General features: G+C 36.5%; 1 protein-coding gene across 1 annotated transcript; it reads right to left on the reverse strand.

Annotated features, from left to right (window-relative positions):
* Positions 1-210: 210 nt before the first annotated feature.
* Positions 211-27,107, reverse strand: LOC131575548 (ATPase family AAA domain-containing protein 2-like). Its single transcript, XM_058831141.1, is given in 22 exon segments — positions 211-249; positions 1,340-1,468; positions 3,482-3,606; positions 4,325-4,615; positions 5,146-5,193; positions 5,196-5,248; positions 5,307-5,430; positions 5,805-5,964; positions 7,192-7,388; positions 7,538-7,673; positions 8,849-9,034; positions 10,470-10,650; positions 11,118-11,223; positions 11,825-12,139; positions 12,565-12,655; positions 13,842-14,001; positions 14,350-14,438; positions 15,063-15,237; positions 16,499-16,614; positions 16,795-16,903; positions 17,814-17,912; positions 27,055-27,107. Coding segments are annotated over 22 exon segments (2,982 nt in total).
* Between the last annotated feature and the right edge of the window lie 339 nt (positions 27,108-27,446).

The raw sequence follows: 27,446 nt of genomic DNA on the forward strand, positions 1-27,446 counted from the left end.
CATTGTTGTCATGAAATGGGTTCTTTCACCCAGTGTGCAAGGGGATGATCCATAGTCAGAGTGGAGGTTATGTCTGGCTTCCTTCATATGGAAAAAGAAGTTTCTTTCTTCTAGTCTTGGTTCTATAGTTGCTGCAATTACTGAGACACTAAACATAATTTTTCCATTTGGGAGGAGTACATCAGCATTAGAATATACTGAAGTCAAGTGTCACAGATAACTTAACGTTGAAATTTCTTTCTTCATTGCCTAACAAGAAAAAAAAGACAAATTAGGAGTCACAGTGTGGACCAAGCAAGAGAACCGTGTTTGCTTCTTAAGGTTAAGGTAGAAGTAGAAAACAAAAAAATCAAGTCCAGTCACAAAAGCTCAAAAGCACTGAGATAACATAAACAGGTCCCTTTTCATACTAATCCACATCATTATGCTAGATGAGAGAAGGGTGAGTGCATTTTTCAGGAATGGCCTGCACAATCAGAAGAGGGTCTGTTCTAACTCCTTATCAGATGTGGAAGAAGAAATTGAGATGACCAGGGCCAAAGAGAATAGGCTTGCTCATTTTTTTCTAAGGCAGACTCAGAGGCATAAAGAATTTTATCTATTCTCAGACACAAGCATCTGAAAGACAAATGGATTCAAGGGCATTGAAGCTGAAGATTGAATATCCAACCTATCTTAATAAACTCAATACTGGGAATGCCCAACTGGGACCATGGGTGCCTGTGGAAGATTTCTGTCTAATTCTGACAAATCAGAACTCCTCTCTTAGAGGCAAAGATTAGAGAATTTGACTCATTAGCAAACTATCATAGGCAGAAAACTTAACATTTGTCAAATTAAAGATGCTTGAGCCATGCTAGTTAAAAAGAAAATCTGGTGAGACTAGAAAAAAGTCTGGAGTTCTTGTTATGCTTCATAAATTTCTTTTCAATTATGGAATGACTACTATACAAGCATTACCATGTGTGCCTGCCTGCAAGGGGAGAAAGTGGAAGCGACACACTGAGAAATGCACCTTCCTTTCACAGCCTCCCACCCCTGAAAGGCTTCTGGAGAAAACTATTGACAGACTGGTTTGAGAGGCCTGAGTGGGTGGACCCATTGTCTTCAAGCCTTTTCCTGCTGAAACTGCCAACAATTATGCTACATACAACAATGGTTTTGCAATGTGGATAAATTTCTTCCAGGCTGAAATGAGAGCCTTGTGAAACAGGCAACTGAGCTGTAAAGTGTAACGCCAAGTAAGGGTGATGTTCACAGTGCACACATACATAAACATAACATGCATACTCATGTATAATAGCATGTGACAGAAAGGGCTACAGGACAAAAAATTTACCTTCACTAATTCAGTTTTGTCATCATCCTCCCGATGTCGGTAAATGCACTGGCTAAGAAGAGCATATAGTCTTTCCATGCGAGATATACTGACATTCTCAGTTGCCACAATGACCAAATCCAGCACTTGCTGAAGCAAAAAAATGGAAACTACAATTCAGAATAGCACAAGATACATCCTACTTTCCTATATTGCTAAATAGAAGTGGCACGTCAGAAAACTGATTAAATATCTCAAAAGATTTAACTGGAGGAAGCAAATTAATATTCCACAATTTCAAGAGAAAGGCTTACATTTCAGAAAGTATTTTCTTACTCATCACTATATGATATCAGTGATCATATCTGCTTATCAACTACTTCAAGAACAGCAGGAAATTACATAATCCACTTTGTCACACACAGGGAAGTCATGGTTGCATTTCACTAGAAATGCAATACAGGACCATGGAAAATGTGTGTTCAGAAACAAGCCTACAGATCTTCCAGACAGAGCTGTGCCAGATGGAAGCAGATGCATCCTTAGGTGCTTACCTCTACCCATGAGCTGAATCTATACTGTGACTAACATCAGTCAGCTCCTACCTTTCAACTCAAGAGTGGATGAACTACCAGAGCAGCCTGTAGGAAATTACCAATCTCTCACACAGTTCCTTGTGTTACCAAAGATGTGAATGTGGTAATCTGGGGAAAGCAACACTAATAAGAAGCTAGCAGCAGCACTGCTGGAGCTGCTCAGTAGCTGTTTGTTGTGGGAGGCTATACAAATGTAGCTGAAGAGAGCAGCCACACCAAACAAAAATATTACTGCCTCATAACTGCTTGCCGTCAGACTCAGCCTCCCTTAGATCAGCTACTGCAAGATTTGAGTTCTATGCCAAATATCAAACATATATCCAAAAGAAACCTCCAAGAAAACAAGCAAAATCAACCAAACAAAAACCCCATACAAAACCAAGCAGCTCCATTTTAGAGGGGCTCTCTGGTACAAGTAGTACCAGAATTCCAGTGACACTCATGTTAAGGAAACAAATCTTCTGAAAGATGTGTTTCATGACTGTGGCTCTCTCCTCACAGCTGAAACATATGAGCAGAAACATCTGTAAAGACTCTACCCTACCACTTCTCCAGTCAGTAGGCAATAACTTCAGATTACATGTCATTAGCATCCTGATTCTAGAAAAACCTATGTAGTTTCTTTAAATATAAAAGCAGACATGAACAACACAACCCACTGAAATTTGCTTCCTTAGGAAGCCATTTTGGAAAGTGAATTTAACCTCCACAGTCCAGATCAACACTTAAAAATATGACAGAAATTGTGCTGATGAGCCCTTTCACCAAAGGGGGTTTTCTCCCCACATAAGAAAAACAACCAGATAATATTTCTTTTCTCATCATGGCAGGTAAACAGCAGCTTCCTCTGCTTTGAACAACCTCCAGGACTTCAACCTAGCAATTTCCTGTTTTTTTCTCACAGCTATGTTCCCTGAAGGACTGGTCATTCTTCTACCCTCTCCAGTTCATTCAAAGGAACCTCTTTTTCCCCCTGCAGCTAGGCCCATGTTTGATCCTTTCCCCAACTATACCCCAGGATAACAACTTCTATCCTACAGGGACCTGGAAAAACCGTGTAACACTGTACTTTATGGCACTGAATTTTGAAAGCATTTGAGAAAAGCAGACATTAGTATTTTATCTATTGATATCTAGATCTTTTGGCCAACTTTCTAATTTCAGGTTTAAAGTCATCACTGCTAAAATAAAGGTCCTTTTCTAGTTCTTAATTAATGAAAGCATGTAAACAGCAAACCAAAATACCCATCTCTCCAGTCCATCATTAAAACTGCTAACTAACAGCAGTAGCAGGTTGACAGGGGGCTATCTTAAAATTTAACAAGCCCTTTTACATTGGAAATTAGGAAGAGAACCGTCTCTGGAAATTCAGTTCACCAAAAGCACGAGCACGCATCTACACCAGCTGTGGAAACAACAGTCATTACAGGCTGAATTATTTCAAGCTATATATACCTCTAATGAATTGTTTGAATTGGCATTGGTTAACAAGTGACTTAATTGACAACTGTACAGGTAGCAAGAAAACATCCTACTTCAGTATTAACAAAATTGAAATTAGACTTACTCTGAGCTCAGAGTAATTCACAAACACCTCCCGTGTGAGAATATTCTTTTCTTTCCCGTCACATACTCGTGGTTGCTCATCCACCTGAGAATGTCCCACGTAAGTTGTATGATGTACTTGTGAATCTGGAATTACACACATTTTTTAAATCAGGATTTCTCATTATCTGGGATACAGTATCAGTGAAGTATCCTGTATTTGAAAAACAGTAGCCCTCTGCAATAAGAGAGACAGAACTGTTACCAATTTTTTTACTGAGAAATGCTTGACTTCTATCTTTCTAGTTCTGCTCCATAAAAACTAGCAACATGGACATGAAAAAAAAGCACTAGAGAAAAAAGGCAAGGTAAAACTTAGAAAAAATATTCATGCTGTCACTACAACACTGCACAGTAAACCTGAAGTTAAAAAAAACAAACATGGTCTTAAAAAAAAGTATTTTAGGTTAGGAAACATACCTACACATCTTACATTTCAAACATTAGGACATAGTTCTTCTATTCCACAGGGGTCTCTGGGTCCACACTGCTTTAAGTACAGCAGTACAGTTTACACTTAGGCTGCTTATTACTGGGAAGATACTTGTACCAGTAGCTTGTACCATTTAGTACCATTTGAAAAACAATCTGCAGAATCAAAGAAAACCAGCCACTGCACAAAACCATGACTGTAGCCAGCATAACTAGAGAAGCAGCATCATTATGCAAGGAACACTGTGTGTTGATTTGAGAGAGAGACAAAAGAACCAACAAAATGAAATTCAGGGGGCTAAAACATAATAAGTAGTGTAACCCTCCTCAAGAACAAAAAGGAGCTAAATTACCTGTTTGACCTTTCACTTACCATTCAAACCTGCATATTCAGAAGTTTTGGATATTTGGCAATCCGGCATTTCACTCTCCTCTCTTAAGTCTGAACATTGAGGAAGCACGACACTTTTTTCTTCAGTAGGAGATTTAGCCACAAGGGTCTCTCTCTCGCTTTCATTTTCTGTCCCATTCTTCTGTTGTCCTTGAAGTACATTTTCATGTCCTTCCATAGGACTGTCCTGGGAGGATGCAAACTGAACATTCGCCCTCTTTACTGTGATACTTGAAGAATCTTCCTTCATTTTCCATTTTCTTTTCAACTTATCTACAAAGAGATACCAAAAAAAAAAAAAAAAGGAATCCAAAACATTTCCAAAGCAGTTCTTTCTTCAAAACACAGCAGCAGCATCTTGCAAGGAAAATAACCAGAGGAGCTTCAGTACCATCTCCCTACATGTGTCTAGAAAAAAGGCTGAAAGTTAATGAGATCAGTTTTCTATTAGATATATTATAGGCAGGGAAGGGGAAAACACTGTTTCAAGTAACTGAAAACTAGCTGAATATTCAAAAGAGCCACAGACAATGTTTTGGACTTTAAGATGTAGGTGCCATTAAATGTCAGTTGGGCCATCAAGGCAGTCTCTTACGATGTCATGCAGCCAGTGCATTGACACTTCATAACCATACTGAATGAATGACCTCAGGATTTACCCCACAATTTGAAGCAGCATAATGAAAAATTCAATGCCTCTGGCATGAAGAACCAAGCACCACAGGAACCTGCTTTTAGGCCACAGGAACAACAAAGTGACTTTAGCATCTTCTCCAAGAAAGTCTGAATAAAATGCAACTTGCCATTAGAGCAGGAGGTACTGGTGTCCACAGGCACTGCGGGCATCTTCCATTTTCGTTACACTTTGGGTCTGCTTTCTTACAGCCGCAAAGCAAAGAATTGTGTCTTGTGTGGTTGGTTACAAAGCATGAGACAAGTTTTAAAATCCTCACCACCAAAAAACGTACCTCTTTCCTTACGAGATTCTTTAATTCTTTGGCAGCGTTGCTCAAAACCTTCATCCATTTCGTGCCTCACTATGGAATATGCAGTATCACTCAAAATACAAGCTTTGTGCCTCAGGTGATCTGAAATTTTACAGCCAGAACTGAATATTTTCTGCCAGTCATAGTAGACTATTTTTTTCATAGGCAGGTTCTGAAAGGTTATCTTAGTCAGTATTCTCAGCATAAAAACAGAAAGGTTAAATATTTAAGAAAAAGTACTAGTTACTAATCAACACATCTATCACAATTCCATGCCCAAACAATATATCTAATGCTAAAACATTTACAACCTGGAAAGAAAGGCTGTCTGGGTTTGTTTAAAATTATCTAATGGGGTGGTCTAAAATTATCTGATTCCATATCCACTGTGGGATTACTACATTTCCACAGATAAAATCGATCAATTTATACACCTGAATTTTTTCCAAATTAAGAATAAAAAAATCCACCCTCACCTGCAGGCCCTCTATTTGGTTTGTACTTTAAAGCATTGCTACGGATTAGATCAATGTCCTTTAGAAAATCTCTTGCAGTTAGGTACTGGTGCATGTCAATTTTAGAGAGAACTGTTGAGAGGTCCATTGGACGTTTAATCGCGGCCTTGTAACTGGGTGCCTACAAATTAAATATGCATGCTCAGAGATTTAACCCACAAAAATTAATCATGTTCACAAAGTCATATAAAGGAGTCCTTAAGAGCCCCAAATATTTATAACACCCTCAAAGATGCAGAAAATAACCAATCAGCTTCTTGAAAATTGAAAATGTATTTCAGGTGTCTTTGAAGAGACAGACCAGGAGAGGGGGAAGAAGAAGCACGGTGGTCAGAAGTGTGTGTTGAACAGAGAGAGGAATTGGCAGGATTAGTTTCACTTCCTTTCAGAAAATCACAGCAGAGAAACCTTTCTTAGTAATACCACCTTGGATTTTCTTTGCTATTGGCAGCAAGAAAAAATCTGCAGGATTTCCACCTTTGAAGTACCTGTCCTAAACATCTACTCTAGAATGAGATAAATGGACCCACAGATGTTGATTTCTTTACTCAGAGCTTAAAATGGGCCTAATGACTACTTTAGATGAGGACATGTATGTATTTATAGGTTATTCACATCTTGGAAACTACAAGGAAAGGAAAAGACAAGTGAGTGGGTGCTTAGGGGAATGGGACATTTCCAAAATGCAAAGCTATCTTAAAACTACAACTGACTTTGAAGTACATGCCCCTGCCTTAGACTAATTCAATAAATTCAATGGGAAGTGTACGGGAGCTAGAAAGAAAACCATACAGCCCTTATAGCTGATTATGTACTGAGGAAAGCCCCAGATGAAACTGAGAATAGCATCTGAAAATTTATTTGACAAACTGCTGCTTCTACTCCTGTTCTCACAGAAACTATTGATAATTAATCAAAGAGCTTTAAACTTTATTAAAATGGCCCTATAGGTACTTTTTGAAAATATAAAGTGATCTCTCTGCTTTTTAGTCCTGTACCACATCTATGTATCCAAGCCCTTCCATAGGCAAATTGTGTTGGCATTTGGTGTAACTGGCACTTGGACTAGATCATCCTTGTAGATCACTTCTAACTAAAATATTCTAAAGTTTTAAAGACCTTTCAGAAAGAACACGGGGCTTGCACTGAATACTCAAATAATAAACATTTGAGAACCTCAAGGAGTCAAGTAAAAGCAAAATTCATTTCCTTCTTGGAAAATCAGCATAGTTCAGTCCTAGCACCAAAGATAAACCTTCCAAGAAAGAGCACAAAAACACCAAGAAACATAAACAGAGAGGAATTGTGAATACACACAGTTATAATGGTATTATAAGTCAATAATAACCTCCTCTGGGTCAATGGGCTTTGTAAATGCTTTGAAACGTTTGTCAATGACAAGTCTTTCAGCCACATCTCTTAAATAAATCCTAAGTTCACACAATGTATCCTCTTCCTGCTCTTCTATCTGTCTTATTTCTTCTTCTGTCAGCTTTCGAGGCTTGGGTGGTGGTGCTACAGGCAGGACTTCCAAAGGCCGGCAAGCTTAATTGAATCAGAAAATTGAAGTTAATTGATGGTACTCATACACAAGCACATTAAAAATGATTGATAAAAAATTATCACCAAAACAAATACTGTATTACTAGTTAATGTAGAGTTAGTAAAGTTTTATATGCAGAACATTTCCTCACTTGTCTTGTTTTTTAATGCAGGAGGTTGAGCAGCTTGCTTCATAACTAAGTCCTCAAAAAAATGTCTTCTCTCAACACAGGTAGGACGTGGGATTCTGAAAACTTCTTCATATTCACTATTAAACAATGCTTTTATCTAAAACATGAAGAGAAAATATACTTCAGTTATAGAGGGCCATGCAAACTTCTTATATTCTGTTCCAAAAAAGATGAGTACCTCTCTGAAGTAAACTGAATACTTCTCCGGATAAGACTATCAATGAAAAGTTATCTTCATGGCCTTGAAAGACTAGGTTTTTATAGCATGGCAATTCAAAATGCCTTCTCTAAGGATCACTTCTAGATTTTACGTTCCAGGAAGAAACTGTGTGCTCAACAACTGAGAAAAGGATGACTGGGGATTCACCAACCCAGGATAAGGGTACTTATTTTGCATTTATGTGCCTTGCTGTCCTTTGGCTTGAATCTTTATGGCAGCTACAAAGGTGTTTGGGCCTTCTCTAATTTTTTTTTTTTTAATTAATTTAAATGAAGTGTCTCAATTTGAATACTTCCAATTGTATTCCATTTTTCGATTTCTACTACCAGAAAGCATGGAAGGGATTTCAATCCTTGCTTTAAAAGGCACTAATTAACAGTATGAAAACTTCTGTTACTGAGACAAAACAATTAGAGCAACACAGTCACATTTTGAACACCTTCCTTTAATGCACACTGTCACATGTCTACAAAGCTCAGCATGTCCTCTTGAAGAATTTTGTTAAAGAATACACCTAAAAATTTATTTCCAAGTTGCTTAAACAGCAACTTAGCTTTCTAATTTGTTACATTTTCACCCAGATGAAGAAAGTAATTCAATTTATTAAAAGATAATTTAAATTTGAAATTACATTCCATCATTAACAGTGTGACCTCTGTATTTTTTCAGCAAAAATACCTCTGACTTTTCTGATAAAATGTTTTCAGAAAAACAGGGATTTTTTCCTAGCTACCTTTCAAACACCACATTCTTCATAAAGGACACACCTAACCACCTTGAAGCCATGAAAATCATTGTCTGAAGCAAGTCCATACATCTGCCTAATAAGCTTGAGTATGTGAGAAGGGCAACAAAGTTGGGTCAAAGTCAATCTCTACTCAGAAAACACTTTAGGCAAATGCTTTCAGCATTGTTTAGTCTAAGCAAGTTTTAAGGGACTGGGTTTGGATGCCTGAGTAATAACTTTGAATTTGCTTAACTCTAATGCTTCAGGGAGTTATAAATTAACAAGAAATTGAGTAACGAAGGAAAAGTACTATTGACTGAAATACCTCTTCTGGGAGATCTCTCAGTTGTACACTAGATGTTGCAAGGAGTAAAACTGGAGTAAACCTTGGGATGCTCTGCAGTAGTGCTATAAAAACAGATCTCAGTGTAGGTCCAACAGTGTCCCACCATGAAGGAATTTGTGGGACATATACGATACTAGGTGCTGATCTTTGAGCTTCTCGCATCAACTGGTAAAATGAAAGCTTGGATAAGAAAACTACATAATGTAGAACAGACTACTAAATAACTACAAATCAGTCAAATTATATTATGAAATAGGAGGTATAAAGGCAAGACATCAAGACAGATCGATAAATGAGTCCATAATAACCAGGTAAAATTTTCGTTTTGTTTCAAATATAGACATTTTTATGCAGACAGAAACAGACCTGAATCTCTGCCTAATTTCAAAACTACTGAGGTATAAGGTAACTCCTAAAGAGCTATGAACTCAGCTAATGTAGTGGTGTGCCTGAAAAAAAAACAATGCTAACTCTTCAGAAAGGTGCAATTGCTTGGAGAAATCACTACACAGCTGCATCTACACTATTTTCATTTCAGTAGGGACACACACCCTGAAGCACAGTCTGAACAAACAAAGGCCTATGTAAAAAGATAAGGGTTAACGCAGCAGAAGATGCCTGGCTATAATTCATAACTTCAAGCACATTTTCTAAGAGGTAACCAGTCCTTAGACTGTCTGAAGAGCTAAATCACTCACTGCCTCTCATTACCAAAGGTGGGCTTTGGAAAACCACAAGCCACTGCCGACAGACGGCACCTCAATCACAGAAGACAACACGCATCTACTGCATGAAGGGAGTGGAACAGTCCTTTCACACAACAAACATCTCCATGCAACATTTCAGATTAACAATCTGCAAAGGACTTTCTCCTTCTATGTGACAAATGAGCATCCAGTCACATAATGTGTCTGTTCTAACATGTACAGCTCTCAAATACTGCTACTAGAGATCAAAATATTTTAATGCAGTGATGCCAAAAAACAAAGTGGGTTTACTGCCCAAAAGTAAATAAGCAAAACAGCACTAAACTGCTTATATTTCCTTTTCCTAGTTAATGAAAACTCAACATAAGACAAATCTAAGTACTCCACGAATTTTAACACTTTCGCTGCAAGTACTGCAGCAGTAAAATCTGTAAATGTATATGTAAAAAACGAACAAACAAACAAACAAAAGAATTATTTTCCTCAAAACCTTGTCTGCCCTACAAACATAATTAAAAAAGAGACTATAGAATATGCATTGACATGCTGTGAGGTCGATGCAGAGCCATCTACTGGTAGCACAGTCTTAAGAAGTAACAAAAACAACTTTCTAAATCCCACATGAGACCAGAAGGATTTCTTGCCACACAGAGTAGTTTATTAGCAGCACTTCCCATCTTCCTGAGCTGCTAGTAATATTCTCCCTGTTACATTTCAAATGGAAAAATGTATAAAATCCTTAAGTGGCATCATTCCATCAGAAAAGTGGATTTTTAGACAAAAGTAAACAAAGCTGCACACTTAAATCAGGACACTTAAATATTGACAATGATTTTTGCTTACTTCACTAGTTTATACACTAATCCTATGAGATTAATGAGAAAAAAAGCTACCTGTACACATCTTTCATCTGGTGATGTGCTAGCAAACAAAGTTGGTGTATCTAGTGTATAAATTGGAAACTTTTCCAGAGAATGTATTACTGCAGCTGCCAAATCAGAAGCTTGCCCAGATCCTGGCTCTTCAATTAGTAAGAACCGTGGCCTGTAAGATGTTGGATGGTCACGAGGATTTCTACAGCAATAAGAAGAAAACTAGTTTAAAAATGAGTGATGAATAGGAAAACAGACACTAAAGCTTTTTCCTATGCACTTTGTTTTGTAAATATTCTCCCTGTTCCACAAAATTATAAACTGGTTCATGAACAGGAAGACTATCAAAGCCTATTTTCTCACAAACTGGTATTCTGCCTCTGCAAGAAATCCTGCCAGTCTCCAGCATGTCTGCTACTCTTTTGGCTGGGTTAAGTAACAGCTCTTAAATCCCACAGTGGGACTGTCCAGCCAAACACCCACACAACAGTTCAGTTTGATGAGTCAGGGCAGTGTACGCAGAACAGAAGTAACCAGTTGAACCTTAAGTCTGGCAAATATCTATCACCCCCCACAGACACTTTCAAATCCTTCATCTAGCATCCCTCACACCAAAACAGTTTACACACTCAGCCATCTTAAACGGAGCCATAACAGGGACAAATGTACCTGCTGAAATTGCGGAATTCTGCCTTTTTGCAACCAGGTGTTTCATTATTCGGCTTCTCTTCAGAGATTGATGGTGACTCCTCATCACTGTCAACCACATAATTTCCTAAAATAGGATTTAAAGATAAGAGAGGTTTGTTAACTTTCCTGTATAGTCCATCTCTCTCTTGCATTAATACATCTTCAAAACCAGTGCTGCAAAACAATTCTCTTGTATTTCATCATTTGAATGCTGTTTTCTGAAGAGTTCATTCTACCAGAAATCAAAGGAGAATGCACAAGTCTCTAAAAAGCTGTCCTATATCCCATGATTTGCATCAGGTATTATCTCTCTGTTGACAAAAACTTTTGAGTTTTTCTCCTTAGAATAAAGATGGTTACAAGAAAATTATGTAGTTCCCAGATACCTGAAAAACATTTTTCCTTCTTTAAGCATTTATTTGAAAAGAGGTGCTAATAATTTAAAGATTCCTCTCTACAAGTGATAAATGTGGTGTTAACTCCTGTCAGAAATAGGTGCTTCAGCAAAGAATGCACAGTTCTTGACTGCCTTTACAAGTCACTCACAGCTCCCACCCTGCACTGTGCACACACAAAGTATAAAATTGTGCTGCCAGTTCAGCTGAGTACATTTGTGTATGTTGATTGCACAGATCACAAGCTTTTGCTCTGGCAGATTTTTAAACAAGTGGATGTAGATGTTATACCTTGATGTTGGTCCCTCTTTAGTGCAAGCTCTGCATGGGGAAATACTCTCTGCAAGGTTTGTAAAATCCTTTCCAGTGTGTTTTCTAACAGTGGCTTTGAAATAGCTGATAGCGCTCTCCCAGGAGAAGGCATAACCCTCTGTGAAGCTGGAACAGTCTTCATCATGGCCATGGAAAAATAATTTGCTTTTATTTTAACTGAATCCATGTTTATCTGCAGTCTCTCTCTGCTTTGATATAGCTGAGGATAGCGATGCCGCAAAGCACAGAGACCAGTTTCAGCACATAAGGCTTTAATATCAGCACCACAGTATCCTAATAAACAAAACAAGAATCAAATGTTATGTCAATCTCAAAACAGAATTCAATGCCATTACTTCTAAAGTGCAACACTGAAAGACTTTCATGCAGCCAAAAATTACCAGGCTAACAGATAATTTAAAGAGTTACTGTACTGAGTTACACAGAACAGGAAAGTTCTGTTACATGGCTCACAGCCTGATATCCTGCACTTAGGCAGCAGCCTGCTGGTCAAAACTTTGTCCCTGGGAAAGATGTCCCAAACCCATTCAATGACAAAAAGAAAATTGAAAGCTGTGCCTAAATTTGCTCCCATGCCAAATGCCTTCTCACTGCCTCTGTCTGCCACAAGGTACAAGAGCTTGAGTACTGCCTGGTACAAGCTCAGGTTCCCTAGGACTCAAGTCACATGTTGTAACCCACACTGTTTTCAAACTCACCAACACATTCTTCAGCCAGCACTTCAAGTAAGTTGTCCGACGGCTTTGGGTTCCAGTCGCGTGTGTGAATTTTGAAAATTTCTTTTCTTGCCTGAAAACAGTTGCATGTTGGTTTGCCCTAGGTTTTCTCTTAAAAGAACAATGACAACACAAACCCACAAAACCCCGTCTACCAATACAAATATTTTCCTTATCTGCTTAATCTTTTATTATTTTAAAGGTCAGTTACTAATACACTGCTTCTGAACTTGTTACATTAAACTCTTGCTGGGGGCTACAGTAAAGTAAAAGGCATTTACATTTTCCATAAAAGTGAGTTTTCCACATTTGAGACCTAATGATTATAAAGAAAAAAGCATTGTGAAATCCTTATCTGCAAACAGAGATTTTTTTTTCATCAAAGAAAAATCTCTCAAATTTAGCAAAATTTGAGAGCAAAAAAGTATTTTTTGGTACAGAGATTAATTACAGCAGATTTCTAGAACTCTACCATAGTAAGGAATCATGTATTGTATCTTTTCAATGACACCTGATCTACTGCTCCTGAGAGCAGATGAAAATTGGAGAAAAACATTTGTGCACTTTTACCAGCTTCCAATTCAATAAGCCTTTTTATCCTTTTTCCAAGCAGGATAAGAAATATCAGAGACAGCCAGAGAAAAAATACAAAAAGAGGTCTTCAGTTTTGCACGCTATCTTACCCCCTTTGATATTTTTTGGTTGCTAAATATCCATTTTTATATTGCTTAACTATTGTTATTGAACTAGAAGCTTCCCAAGCCCAGCACCTGTGCAGTATCCTTCACATCTTTGTCGAAGTCCCTGTCAATAACTTCCAGTAAGATCCCAACATACTTAATTTGCTCTAACATCTGCCTTGATCAAAGTTTTTGCTACCAAGGAGGAATTCTCTCACCCTTTCTTTTATTTTCAAGATGCTATAGGGGTAGTTTATAACTAATTAATATACCCATTCTTTCTTAAACATTTCAGTTATCAACATCTCATTTTCTTCACCAGTCACAGAGAAATCAAAACTAACTCGAGAATTAACTACTTACTGAAATCACCCTAATCATATATATTCAGTGCCTGGTCTGCCATGCATAGTACAGTGCAATTTCTCCAGATATCCCTTTTTGTGTCCCTACAGCTTTTGTCCAAGCTGTACACTATGGATGGAGACTTGTGCTGCTGCACAGTGCTGCCGTATTACAGGGGTTTGTTTTAAAGATGGACTTTGCCACAAAAGCCTAAGGCTGAGTGGAAGTTCTGACCTCTTTGTTTGGCAAACTGAAGCGGAATTCTCGTTCAAAGCGCCCAGGTCTTCGTAAAGCAGGATCTATAGAATCCAGTCTGTTGGTGGCTCCTATTACCACAACCTCTCCTCTGCTGGCTAAGCCATCCATAAGTGCCAGAAGTGTCCCCACAACAGAGCTAACAGAAAAAGGTGGTTTTCAGTTACTGGCTTAATAAATTTTCTTCAGTTACACATAACCTTGTCCAATGATCACTCAAAAAGGACAAGTTTTTATTGATGAGATGCTGTTCAGCAGAAGACTCATTTTAAGTCATAATAAAATACAGATAAGGTAATACAGACCTTTTGCTGATATCAAGCTCAGCAAATTGTTTTCAATTACTGTTTAAAAATCTCTGAGATTCAATTGCACAGAATTACTAATTTTCAAGAAAAATGAACATATCACTTGAAGTTAAATAAATTGCCATCTTTTTTTTCACAGAGATCAAGCAGCTTCTATGTAAATATAAAATATGTTCTACCTATGAATTTGGTCTTGTTTATCGGACCGTATAGGAGCCAAAGCATCAATCTCATCAAAGAAAATAATTGAAGGTCGCATCTTGTAGGCCTACAATGAAAACACAGGAATACTGACATCAGAAAAACAGCTCTACTTGAAGAGAAAATACATGAAAAAAGATCACGGTTGGAAAGGCACTAACTAGATTTTTTCAGACTCTGTTAATTGAGCTAACAGAGTAAAGTGGCATGAGAAACCGAAGACAGCAGCCTAATGTCAACCCAAGGAGACTGTGTGACAAGAAAAAAACCACACCAGTAGTTTTTACATCTACCTGGCAACCACAAGAATAGAGACAGGACTCAGCTGAGTTACAGGTTCTGGAAGCAACCCTCTGTTACCAGTCTAAATGACCATGCTTTCAGCTTGCATCTCTTTCCCTCTGATCTTAAGCCACCACCTCTTACTTCTTGAAATGTTTTTTGAGAATTTTTGGGAGCTTTTTGGGTTTGTTGTTTTGAGGAAGAGGGGGTAGTAGTGGTGGTGCTTTGCATGATTTTCTTATTTCCTTTACTGACCTTTCCCAATACATCTCAAGATTTCAAGCCTCTAAAACTTCACTGAAAAAGGAAACAGTGGCAATCCCATTTCAGTGAAAGGAGCTGAAAAAACATGTTGTAGACCATAGAAAATTAATTCCAACTCAGAACATGTGGCACATTTCAACCTTACCTGCTCAAATAATAAACGAAGCTGTCGTTCAGATTCTCCTATCCATTTACTCAGGCACTCAGCACCTTTTTTCATAAAAAAGGTTACTCTTGTGTTACCTTGACTGCATTCATTAGCAAGTGCACGAGCAAGCAGCGTCTTTCCTGTCCCCGGAGGACCATAGAATAGACAGCCTCTGCAATTTAAAAAAAATAAATTAAAAAAATTCACATAGGAAAAAAACATCATGGAAAAGCACCTATTACAAACCCCATCCTTAAAACACACAACTCTGCTCTCCTAAACAAAACACCTCATGGATAAGATAGCAGCAACAACTGAAGTATGAGCAAAGTCAAAAGCTTTCCTACACAGTTCTTCAAGGCAGCAAACAAAATCAGTAAAGAGGATAATGCAGAAGTACAAAACCTTGATAAAAACTTGCAGCATTCCAAAAGGACACTTTCAAAACTTCTGACAGTCCAGAAGGGGTGATTGGAGCCAAACAAGAGCAAGCTTCCAGTGCAGAATTTGAGACTAGGCTAATTTAGGAATTATTCATTTTTCAATGATGCACTCCATATTCATTCTTGTTTACACATAAGGCAAGATTTTATAGTAAAACATTTGATTGTCCTTTGAAAAGCTTTGAGTTACTGGAATTCCCTTTGCTGGTAATAAAAGAAGAAGTATTCTAAAGCTGGAAAGATATTCTGCATTTCTGCATTTATATCAACTAGAAAAGCCAATACACTGCTGCTTCAAAAAATAATTTCAATGAATTAAGAAGCAAAGCACAGAAATATTTTCTTTCTATTTTTAAATACTTTTAAAGTTACTGAAGGCAAAGAATTTTAGGTCCTAGTTCAATATGCCATGACTGAGTTTTGTTGACCAAGAATATATAAAGCTAGCAATTAAATCACTGATTTTTAAATTTTTTTTGAACACAGAAGCCACTTTTCTGTGTACAAAGAGGACAGATTCTTATTTTAGCTCAAGCAAAACAAACACTTGAAGTTTTGAGTTGCATATCCTATCAGTTGTAAAACTGGTACCTGAGACCTTAAAAAAAAAAAAAAAAAAAAAAGTTGGTGGCAGAGACAAGTGGACTTTTGCTAAATAAATATTTGACTTCGAGTAGAAAGTATTTCCTGCTTACAAACCAATCAAGTCCACTTCCATATAAAGCTTTAAAGAAAAAAATCCCCAACTCCGCCTTTGAAAGGCAAGACATTTTGAAAGGATGGTCTCACCATACAGTAAATCTTTGGATCTACATATATACTGGATTCCACCAATTTTTTTTAAATTAAATTTTACTACTGTTAAAAAAAAATTAAAAAATCAGCACTGCTGAGAATTTTGAAGCATTAAAACATATTGGTGCCCCAGTTGAATTCTCCTGAAAATAGGTAAATTAGAACTTAGGGTTTAATTAAAACAGTATCTGTTACCTTGGAGGTTCAATTTTCAATCTCTCAAAGATTTCAGGATAAAGCAATGGAAAAATGACCATCTCTTTTAAAGATGAAATGTGGTCAGAAAGACCACCCACAGCATCAAATTGTACCTAAAGTCAACAGAACATATTTTGTGTGTTAAAGAAAGCTTCAGCCTTGATAAGGTTCCATGAGAAGCTTGATTGCTTGAGAGAAAACTGCAAACCAAGGGAGTTGTAGATCGCCCATTACTGGAAGCTTTCATAAATAGTGCAAACATCTTACTACCACAATGAATCAAAAATACTTACTGAACCATCTATTTGCATGTGCTCCACACCAGCCAGACTTCCTCCAATTTTCATGATATCCTTGTCAACTCCTGTTGAGGCACACTTCTGAAAGCTGACCAGAAGAGATCTGATTTGAATTAAGAAAAAAGGTGCTTTCTAATTTTCAATGCAGATGGAATATTTTTGATTTTCTAATGATAGCAAGTGAATGCAGAAGTCCTTATAAATCAGCATGAACTTCCTAAATCTTTATTACAGTGTTTTACATTTAATGGCTATGAGAAGATAAAGGAAAATGGTTGCTCAAGACATTAAATTGAGTTAATTATTTTAACAATAGCAGTTATGAATATCCAAGCCAGTCAACACAGCACATACAGGAATACAAGCTTAGAACAATATGTGGAAACCATGCACTGACCTTGATAAGTATGCTGGAAGAATTTCTCCCCTTCCCAAACACACTGACATCTTTCAAATAGTTTTAGCTTTTACCTTCAAAAAGTTACAACCCAGGAGAACACTTACTTTAGTGGGTGTTAACATTATAAAGGCTGCTCACAACTCCTGAGAACTTTGGAATGTGTGTGCCAGAAGATACACATCTGAAAGATGTCAGGCTGAAAATTTGTTAGACTCTCATTTGTTGGACTGTTATTAAATTAATATTTCTAGAGCATTTGTTAAGTAACAAAATCTATTTCCTCTACTTAGAACATTTTCTCTGAGGTTTTTGTTTTGAAAAAACAACGCTAAAGCACAGAAGCAGTGAAGTTCTACATCAAGAGAATACATCAAAGCGTCTATCTCTAAATTTCCTCCCACTCTTACCTAGAAATCAAATTTCTTATTAAAAGTCAGTTCCAGAAATCCAGTTTTAGAAACTCCAAGTATAGTTGTCAATACCAACAGGTATGATTAAATATTGCCCCAATTTAGAAAGGGTACAAGATGGAGATGGCAACACTTCATAGTTAGGCATATGCAAAATCCTCACAGATATACTCCTCCCTCCCCTATTCTATAATTTTATTAACCTCCTTATATTTCTCTTCTTGTTCGGTATTGCAAAATCCTCCTCCTCATCATCATCAGAACTGGAAAGGGAATCACTGGTGGGGACTTCATATCTCAGTCTGCAAACATTCAAACAAGTTAAAAATTAAAATGCACTCTTAAGTAATACCAAAATTTAAGTGAACACTATCTCAGAGTTTACTTTGAAATCTAGTAAGTTTTCAGACCATTGGAAATTTTATCTGATTTCAAAGCACATTATGTGATTTTCCTTGTGACAGCAACATTTAATTTTTCTTAGGAAGGTAAAATGTATCACTAGTGTGCAAAGAAACTTCTTAATCAAGCTACTCCTTTTGTCCAGTCTCTCTCTCTGACACACAAATCAAGTTTCACTTAGCATTATGCAGCCACTCTGTGAAACAATTTAAACTTATTTAAAAATTTGACTTCAAAACCCCTTCTTTACATAATTGTCGGCTTTCAAGGATACTAAACAAAGTGTTCCTATCTAGCAAGGGAAGGCACTCTCCATGCTCTGTTTGAATGATTTGACACTCCTTTGTCATTACTATTGCAATACATGAATTAGGATTTCATTTAACATTTTTCTGGTTTAAGGATAGTTTCATACAGAAACATTAACTGATTCCAAAGAGACATCAGAACCAGTGTTTGAGTGATATAAAAAAAAAAAAAACCAACCCATTAAAACTTCCACACAGGTTCTCCCTCTAAGTAAACTGTCTTTAGTTTTAAGAAAATTACTTTCATCTCTCAAAATTAAATAGTCTAAGGTTTTCAGAGGGAGAGTCTGGCTTCAGTGACAGAACAGATTAATTTCAGTTACACAATCTCAGCCACAACCCTCGTCATCACCTTATCAGTGACAATAAATACTGCATTTTCAAATAAGATCTGTTGGCTAGTAAAAAGAATGGCCTACCCCTGCTAGTGTTTGTTTACTTCCCATTCTCAGACTACCACAGTAATAATCATACTATTTATCTGTAGTTGCCACCAGTCCAAAATGCCTTGAAAGCATTATTGAGTTGTGACAGCACTACTGGGAAACAAAAAACTATCAGCCATACACAAACCTTTTATTCCTTTTGCATGATTTTTTCTCTGAGACAGATGAAGACTGGACTGAAGAATCTGTCTCACATTTTTTAGGCTCTGCTGAAAGCAAAGAATTTAGAATAATGTCACAAACAAGTTAAAGATAAAGCAGGATAGTCAGAGGCAGAAAACGGGATGTGTATCACCCATCTCCAAGTTCAGGGGAAGTTTCAAGGCAGGAAGGGTTAATCAGGGCACAGAAGTGAAAAAACACGCACCTGATTTTTAAGGAAAACTGTAAAACATATGAGTAAGATTATAAAGTCTCTTTAATTACTATTCTTTCAACACTGGATAGGTCATTTTTTTACTGGAAAACAATAAGGATCCCAAAAAGAAAAAATTAATAAAATGTGCACAGGATACACATGTTTAAGAAAAGTTACCGGCAGAATGAAGGTAAAAAATTTAAAGTTGAGTGTATGCATATATTTTTATTAAAAAAAAATATTGCTTCCATGCAAGAAATTAGCTCTTAAGAGCTATTAAGTGCCTTTGGTGCCTAAAACCTACTTTCTAATGTATCTGGATATCACTCAACAAAGCAAAGCATTTTTCCTTTTGGTTCACTTCCTTATGATGAAATTCCTGCACACAACATTAAATTCTTTAAGTACTGTTGCAAATAATGATATACTCAAAATGTGCTACATGACAGGTATTCCCACCTGTCCACAGCCTTTTATCATCCATGTGTTTTGGAAAAACACTGGGGTTTGAGCCTTTTTTGTCTGAATACCTTTGAGCTCTTTACCAGTACTGCCCTAAAATCTGTAGCTATGGCTTGTAATGTCAAAAGAGAGAGAGATTTTTTTAATAGATGAAAAATACCCAGTAGTTCAGTCCATCTTCTTAATAAAAAGCTTTTGGCTAGGGTATAGTCAAGCAAACTTAGAACAGAACTAGCCTACAATGCTACCTGGATTGTCAGCTGTTTCTTCACCCGCTGTTTCCATATCTAGATTTTCCTATTTAAAAGAAACAGGAAAAATCATACACAAACATGCAGAAAACCTGTGGGCATATCTGGTGCCTTTAGAGTATCATTTTTAAGGTACTCCATAAATACAAAAGATTAAATTAACACACAGAAAGATAGAATAGGAACACCACTGTGGAACTCAGGACTAATAACAAGGATTTCTGCTCTAAAATAGGGTTTAGTAAATGGGAAACTTGAAACACTTGGCCAGATATAAAACTGACTGTAACAATAAGTCACAGATTAAGTATCCAGGAGTGTGATAAAACACAGGACAAAGCAATTCTTAGCAAAAAAAATCATACTGGCATTTGAGTGATGATTTAGAAAGTACTATTGTCAATTCTGGTTGAAACAAAACAAAAAGAAATTCATATCTGACCAAAAACAACTATGAAAGCAGGCTATGGATATGTTTAAAATATAAAGTACCTGGCATTCAAGAGGAGAGTGGAGTAACTTGATTTCAGTTAATTGAAAATTTATTTAATTAGCAAAATTTGCTTATTTGATTTAATTGAGAAAAGCCAAGACAGAGGAAAATATGACTGATTAGTGTCTATAATTTTACTGTGAGTTCCTCCTGGGACAGGGGACTACTTGACCTCACAGGCAAGGCTGGCACAAGAACAAACACCGATAAAGCAGGTATCAGTAAATTCACTTTTTAGTAAGATTTGAATGAAAACCCAAGCCCTGAGACAGCTCTTGGTAAAAAGTTGGGGGTTTTATTTATCCATTCAAAAATCGTAAGGCAATTCAGCAAGCATAGTATATGATATGTTTCAGCATATCACTACTCTTTCATGTCTTCTGAAGAAGGTATTTCCTCCACCTTACAATGTAGCTGTGGCATGACTGTAACAGTAAGATGTTAAATTACAATTAGAGAGCATGAATAAAATATTAGTTTAGACTACACTATGCTTTGGAAAAAGGTTTTTTTTTTCAGCTAAATTAAAATGATAACTAAGTAATTTCTTTACAGTATGTACTTCTTCTGCGCCGTGGAACACCCCACAGTTTCCCATTCTTTGCTGTCTAGGTGTCTTTTCCATGTCATCCCTTTTTTTTGCAAGACTGCTTCTGCAATACTAAGACACAAAGTTGACGTGTAAGAGCAAAGACAGGTGAGTATAAAAAAACCCCACTGAAAACAACATACGTAGTCAGCATGATATTTTAATATAGTGTGCACAAAGCAAGTCATTGACACTTTGCCAGGTTTTTCAATAGTAAGTAAAAATTGGGTCAAATGTCTAGTTTTTCATATAGAGGATTAAAAACAAGTGTTTGAGGATTTGCAAATGTACATTGTTTTCAGTTAATTTTCCCCTCTTGCTAAACACACAGTACAAAAAGAATCTCATTTAGTAGGAAAAAAAAAGAATTTGGAAGATCACGGGAAGATAACAAAAAGAAATTATGGCAGTTTTTCATAGCACTTAAGTTGCTCAGCATGATGGCATTAGGTGACTTTTAGTTCGCAGCCATCCTCAGACAACAGGTTGCTTAGTCTTCTCTTAAATGGAATTAAGGTCTCATGCTGATTTTCCATGAATATGTATGTTAGAAAAATAATATCTCCCTGCTGATATACTTTGAAAACCTTTCAGAAAACAGTATCAGTTTGGGCTTCAATTTGGGCAGAGAGAATTAAGTCAGACACACAAGCAGAAAGGCTAAGACTGCTTCACTTTGCTTGTATCCAACTTTCTGCCATTTCATTACAGGACACTATAAAATTATTTGCAAGCATGAAAGAAAAGTTAATTAAACATGAAGGCAATTCTTGTGCCAAGAAGATCAATTTAGAGGGCAAGTTAAATCTACTGGAAGTCACAACATGAAATGATCATTTCAGTTCACAAGAAACCAGCCCATATATAAAAAATGCCCTGGCGTGAAGATCTCTCTACAACTGACAATCCCAAAAGGAAGACACTGGTGGCCAATTTAAACATTGTGTCCAAAATCTTTACACGTGAAGCACCTGACAAATACATCCTCCTGTGCACGTCTTTGAATTGTAAATCTTTAGCCAAACCACAAGCAGAAGACCAACCTCACCACCTAACCAACTGCAGTGGAATCTTTATGGAATGTTTGTCAGGTTGCTCAGCAGTGTCCCCTCAAAGTTCCAAGCTTGATCACGTTCAACCCCCAAGTGAGACTCTAGTGTGGAGGGCACCTGATGCCCAACACTTGGCAATCACAGAATGGCCTGGGTTAGAAGGGACCTCTAGCGACCATTTAGTTCAACACCCCTGCCATGGATAAGGACACCTTCCACTAGGCCAGGCTGCTCCCAGCCTCATTCAGCCTGGCCTTAACACTTCCACAGGTGGGGCATCCACAGGTTCCCTGGACAACCTTATCACCCTCACAACAAGGACTTATATATAGTGGCACGTAGGGAGGTCTCAGCCCAACCAAAGTATGTATTTACCACTAGCTGCCAGGAACAAAAACATCTACCCCTGCTGTCAAAAGGAAGTCTCCAGCCAATATTATGCCTGGCACAAAGGCTTGCTAATAATGCTCATTTTAGTAGTTCTTCATGATGAAAAAAAAACCAACTTACTTTGCTCTACGATTGCAAAACAAAATAGACTGATTTAGAGTGGTGGAAAATTTCGTTGAAGTCTACAGCTTCAATTGATCCCTACATCCCAATTTTCTTCATCCTTTTAGCAACCAGTATTACAGAAAATATAATGTGAAGATGGTTTGATAGGATTATATAGTGGGTTGATCTTGGCCAGAAGCCAGGTGCCCACCAAGCTACTCCCTGGGTGACAGGGCAGAGAAAATAGAATGGGAAACAATTAGTAGCTTGAGATAAGACCGTTTACCAAAGCAAAAAAAAGAAAAGATAAAGTTTGCCCAGCTCAGCAGTAGCCAAAGCACAGGTGTGACTGCTGAGGGAAAATAAACTCCATCTCAGCCAGACCCAATACAGATTACTTTCTAGAAACACAAATGAATTTGCATTAATTCTGCTATTCACTTTTAATTATTTATTGATTAGCTTCATATTAGCTGTTCCATTATTTTTCCAAGGATTTTTTTATTTCTTCCGTACAGTGGCTGGGCTTTGCCTATGATTTTATTTTATAAAGCAGTCAACACACATAGAGTTAACATGACGTATAACTAAAAGTAATTTTTAAAAATAGGCCTGATAATAAAACTTTTTTTAAGCTGCGTTTTTAAGGAGACAAAGGACAAAAGAAAGGTAATGCAGACACACATACAAATATTGTGACAGGAAACAAAAAAAACCAGCAGCTAGGGAAGTTACATGTCAAACTGGGCCAGTACAGTACTGAAAAAAAATCCACACTTTATCTTTATTTGCTGTGTAGTTGAACTTAAAAAATATGCAAAATATTAAAATAATATATATAAATACATAAAACATATATATAAAAACACCATATATAAATATATAAAAATGAAAATATGCAAAATAATTAAAGTAATTATTAAGTCACAGGAAAAAATAATTAAAAATATAAATTAATGTCTGATGTATTCTAGAACTAAAACAGTCACATTTCTATATAATATTTTCTGTGGTATGTTCAAGTAGGAAAGCAGCTGAGACCCACTAGTGTCACTGAAACAAGCTGTAATATTAAAATATTGAAATGCCCTTGGCTACAGTAGTTAATATTAGTTAAAATATTGAATTCTGTTCTTCATAATTAGTGTTTGAAAATCTAGAATGATCCAGGAATAAGAAAACTTTATAAATTAAATTCTGCATTTGCTTCTTTGCGATTTCATATTCAAAAAAAACTCATGCAAAAGAAAGGCTGCGTTAAGAGAATATCAGTGACTCATTCAGGAGATTAGAAATATCTGAGATTGCTTTTATAATGTTAATTAATGTCAGTTGTATGAATATCTTTTCAGGTCATTTAATGAGAGGGATTTTTTTAGAAGATTCCCATCTCACTTAGATCTTGGAATAACTGAACAGTTTGTGTTGAAGAAGACACTAAATGTGAGGTAGCCAATCCCTCATTTGCTTTAGATGAGTAGTTTGATATAATGAACAGGTAAGGTAGGACTTACAGAAAAGTTGTCAGATTAAGGAATTAGAGTACTGCCAAGAAAAATTCAAATTTCTCTTTCTCTATAAAATCCAAGACCATACTGGAATAATTTAAATCATTATTTTAAAAAATTGTCATTAATTCTGTTTTCCTCATTTTCTATACCCTGTTTTAAATCCTCCCAGCTTGGGTTGTGGAATTTTAAAATCTCATTGTTGTAATTTAACATTTCATACACTTTAGATCATAAAGAAATTGCAGCTATCCACAGTCAGAAGTTCAGCTCTAGGATACCTGCTCTTCATCTAAACCAAACTGACTGAGATAACTTGTCCTTCTTTCCTCTTTTAGTACTCTTGGAACTTAATTCTAGAGGACCATAAACAATCTAAAGTTATGAACTACTATGAAATACCAAGGCATGGTATTTCATACCTTGAAATAGGCAAGGCTATGGTCCAAGGTATCCAAAGTCAGTGAATAATTATGGCAATCCTTCCTTTGTTTCCATCTAAAACAACATGAATGGATCCATGAATACACTTTATTTTGTATTACATTTTATTGGGACTTTCTAGTTCCCTCATATGTTTAAACTGCTAAATATCTCAATTCAAAGTTTGTAGGTTTAACAGATACATGCTCCAATTACCCAAACATACCCCAACATATGTATTTACTAGGTACTGAACAGTTTATGGAATTAGTGTATAAACAAGCTCAAGCAGATATAAGAAACTGCACATCCAATTGAGCAACTTTCCCCTGATGCTTGCTTTTTCTAACCATCTCGTCTACAGTACAATATTATTGTCATGTACACTTTTTGCTCCTTATGAGTTTCATGTCTATTTCCATATTAATATACATGCCCGAATAAATTATTTCATAAAGATCACCTGAAAATCTGTGGCACTGCTAGGCACCACCTGCATTTATAAATCCCAGGTAGGTGCTTTAGTCACAATAAAATCCCTCCTTCCTTTTATTACTCAGTAGAATTCAATTCTTAAAATATTACTGCTGGAAAACTTTGTTGAGTCCTGTGATTTTTTTTAATTTAAATAGCAAGAGAAATGTTTTTTCCAATAGCAATATTGAAGGAAATTACAGATTGATTCTTATCCTGCTTTTAGCAGGATCCAATCTCCAGCTCAGCTTCTCACTTGCACAGACTTTACTCCCTACAGCATTTTAAATGTTCTAAATTTCACTTCAAATTTTCATCCTGTGTGCATTACCACCTGTGAGAAAAGGTACTTTCTTCTCATACTTGTTTCCATTTGTGCTGTCAAATCTCCTTAAATGTTCAGTTTAACGTTCACTTCGTTCCCAGCTTTATAGAACAGTACTGCCAATAATTTGGGCAGCTATGAATAAAGTCTTTATCCATCATTCTGATCCTTATTTTCTTATACATCAGTGCATTGAGTGTTCTAGCAAGAACTTTTCCACCAATCCAGCAAACCAGAGCACCACTGTGTAAGGAAGATGTTAGGCTGGGGCCACCTACTGGTTGTATTGCGGAGCTTTCATCGACAAATTTGAAAAACTGCTTTACACATGTAATTCTATTACAGTTATAAAAATAACAGCATATATTAATAGATTAATCACCTAAAGTATGTGACGTTTCTTGTGCAATGGCTCTTTGCTTTTAAGATTAAATACTGCATGAACTTAATATGGCCCAATTATCAAAAGAAAAAAGAATTTATTGTGCTTCCATAAACAAAATAAAACAGGGGGGGTGAAGGGGCCTCCTACTTCCCAATAACACCAAAAATAAAACAAAGAATAAAGTAACATTAATGCTAATATTTAAACAAATTAGTAAAGTAATCCACATATCTTTAGTAGTATTGCTGTGATGAAGAGGGCAAGTCCTTCTTATTGCCTTATTTAATGCTGTGTAAAATTTCATCCTGAATTTGTATGTGTTGTTCTGAAATAGCTAAATGCTAAAATGCATATTTTTGGTGGATTAAAAAAAGATCTGTCATTTTTATGATGTTCCTTAAAGATTCTTACTAAAAATAAATTCAAACAAAAAAAATTTAGCAGATGAACACTTTAGAAGACTAAAGCTTTTTAAACTGGAAGTTCTAATGAATGAACCAAGAATAATCCAGACTACTGAGTCTGGAGACTAAGTGTATTGATATAATGATGCCGTTAAGTATGTATTAACTCATTTATTATTTTATAATACTGATAATTATTTGTGCTGTAATTTAGTCTTATTTTAACTGTCTTCAGGAGCAAGAGACAGCATTTTACAGATTTTACAAGTTTGAGTCAGACTCTTTGTACTTATTAAATTGCTACATATATACATTTATATTTAGGTATGTGTACACAGAGACAAAAATATAAACATACTAACTCCCTATGCCAAAGCCCATATAAATATAATGCCTATATAAGTGTGTATATATATGTATATAGGTATGCAATACATGTACATTATATCTATATATACATATGCATGCACACCTATGTATCACATATAGCTTGTACCTTTTATACTCTCAGTTAAACAAAATCCTCAGTTGGCTCTTAGTTATACTGGGATTAAACACTATTCACATTTGCCCTCTGCAAATCCATCAGCAGAAGAGGTTTCTAGCAGGAGCTCTGAATAGCAATAATTTTATCAAGAAATGCAAAGTGCAATATAAAATGTATAAAAGGCAGATAAACAATAACAATTCCCAGCATAAAAAGGAAAGTAAACGTGTTGCAGGCTTGGATACCAGGCTACAGGAGATAAAACTGGGAAGAAAAATATTGCCACCATCACAGACGGAACTGGTAGAAACACCTGCAGGAGAAAGAAAAAAACTGGTTTAGGAATTACCTACTGTGATTTTAAACCTCATTCATAAGAATAAAACAATTTTTGCCACACTAGAGTACCATTTCTCATGCTGCTGCAAGCTCACCCAGCACAAAAGTCATCTGACCTCAAAATACCTACAAGATAGGCATCTTTCCTAAAATACTTCTTCAGGCTTCTTCTATTGTCAAGGGGAAGAGATAAACAGTACCTGAAATACATTTGCCCACGTATTATGGGCTCCTCAGGGATACTCAGGGCTGGGTGCTGTGCTGGCTTTGGTTGGGCCAGAGTTAGTTTTCTTCATAGTGGCTTGGTAAGGAGCTATGTTTCGGATTTGTGCTGAACACAGGGATGATAACAAAGATGATTTTGTTAGTACTGAGCAGACAGCACTTTACACTCAGCAACCTCGTCCTGCTGTTGTTTATCATGGTAATTTTCAAGCTCAGGTCCACCTTCCTGTCAGTTTCTACTTCAAAATTCATAAAATGCCTGCTCAATTAAACATTAATGCATAATAATCTATTTTTTATGTCTGCCTGGTTCATGTCAAACACTAAGAATTTTGATTCCTGAGATTATCAGCAGCAAGCTGTCACAATCTCTTTCAAAGTGCAAATCCAAGTCTTGCACTCTATTAATA

This window comes from Poecile atricapillus, chromosome 2 (genome assembly GCF_030490865.1).
Source record: "Poecile atricapillus isolate bPoeAtr1 chromosome 2, bPoeAtr1.hap1, whole genome shotgun sequence".
Lineage (NCBI taxonomy): Eukaryota > Metazoa > Chordata > Aves > Passeriformes > Paridae > Poecile > Poecile atricapillus.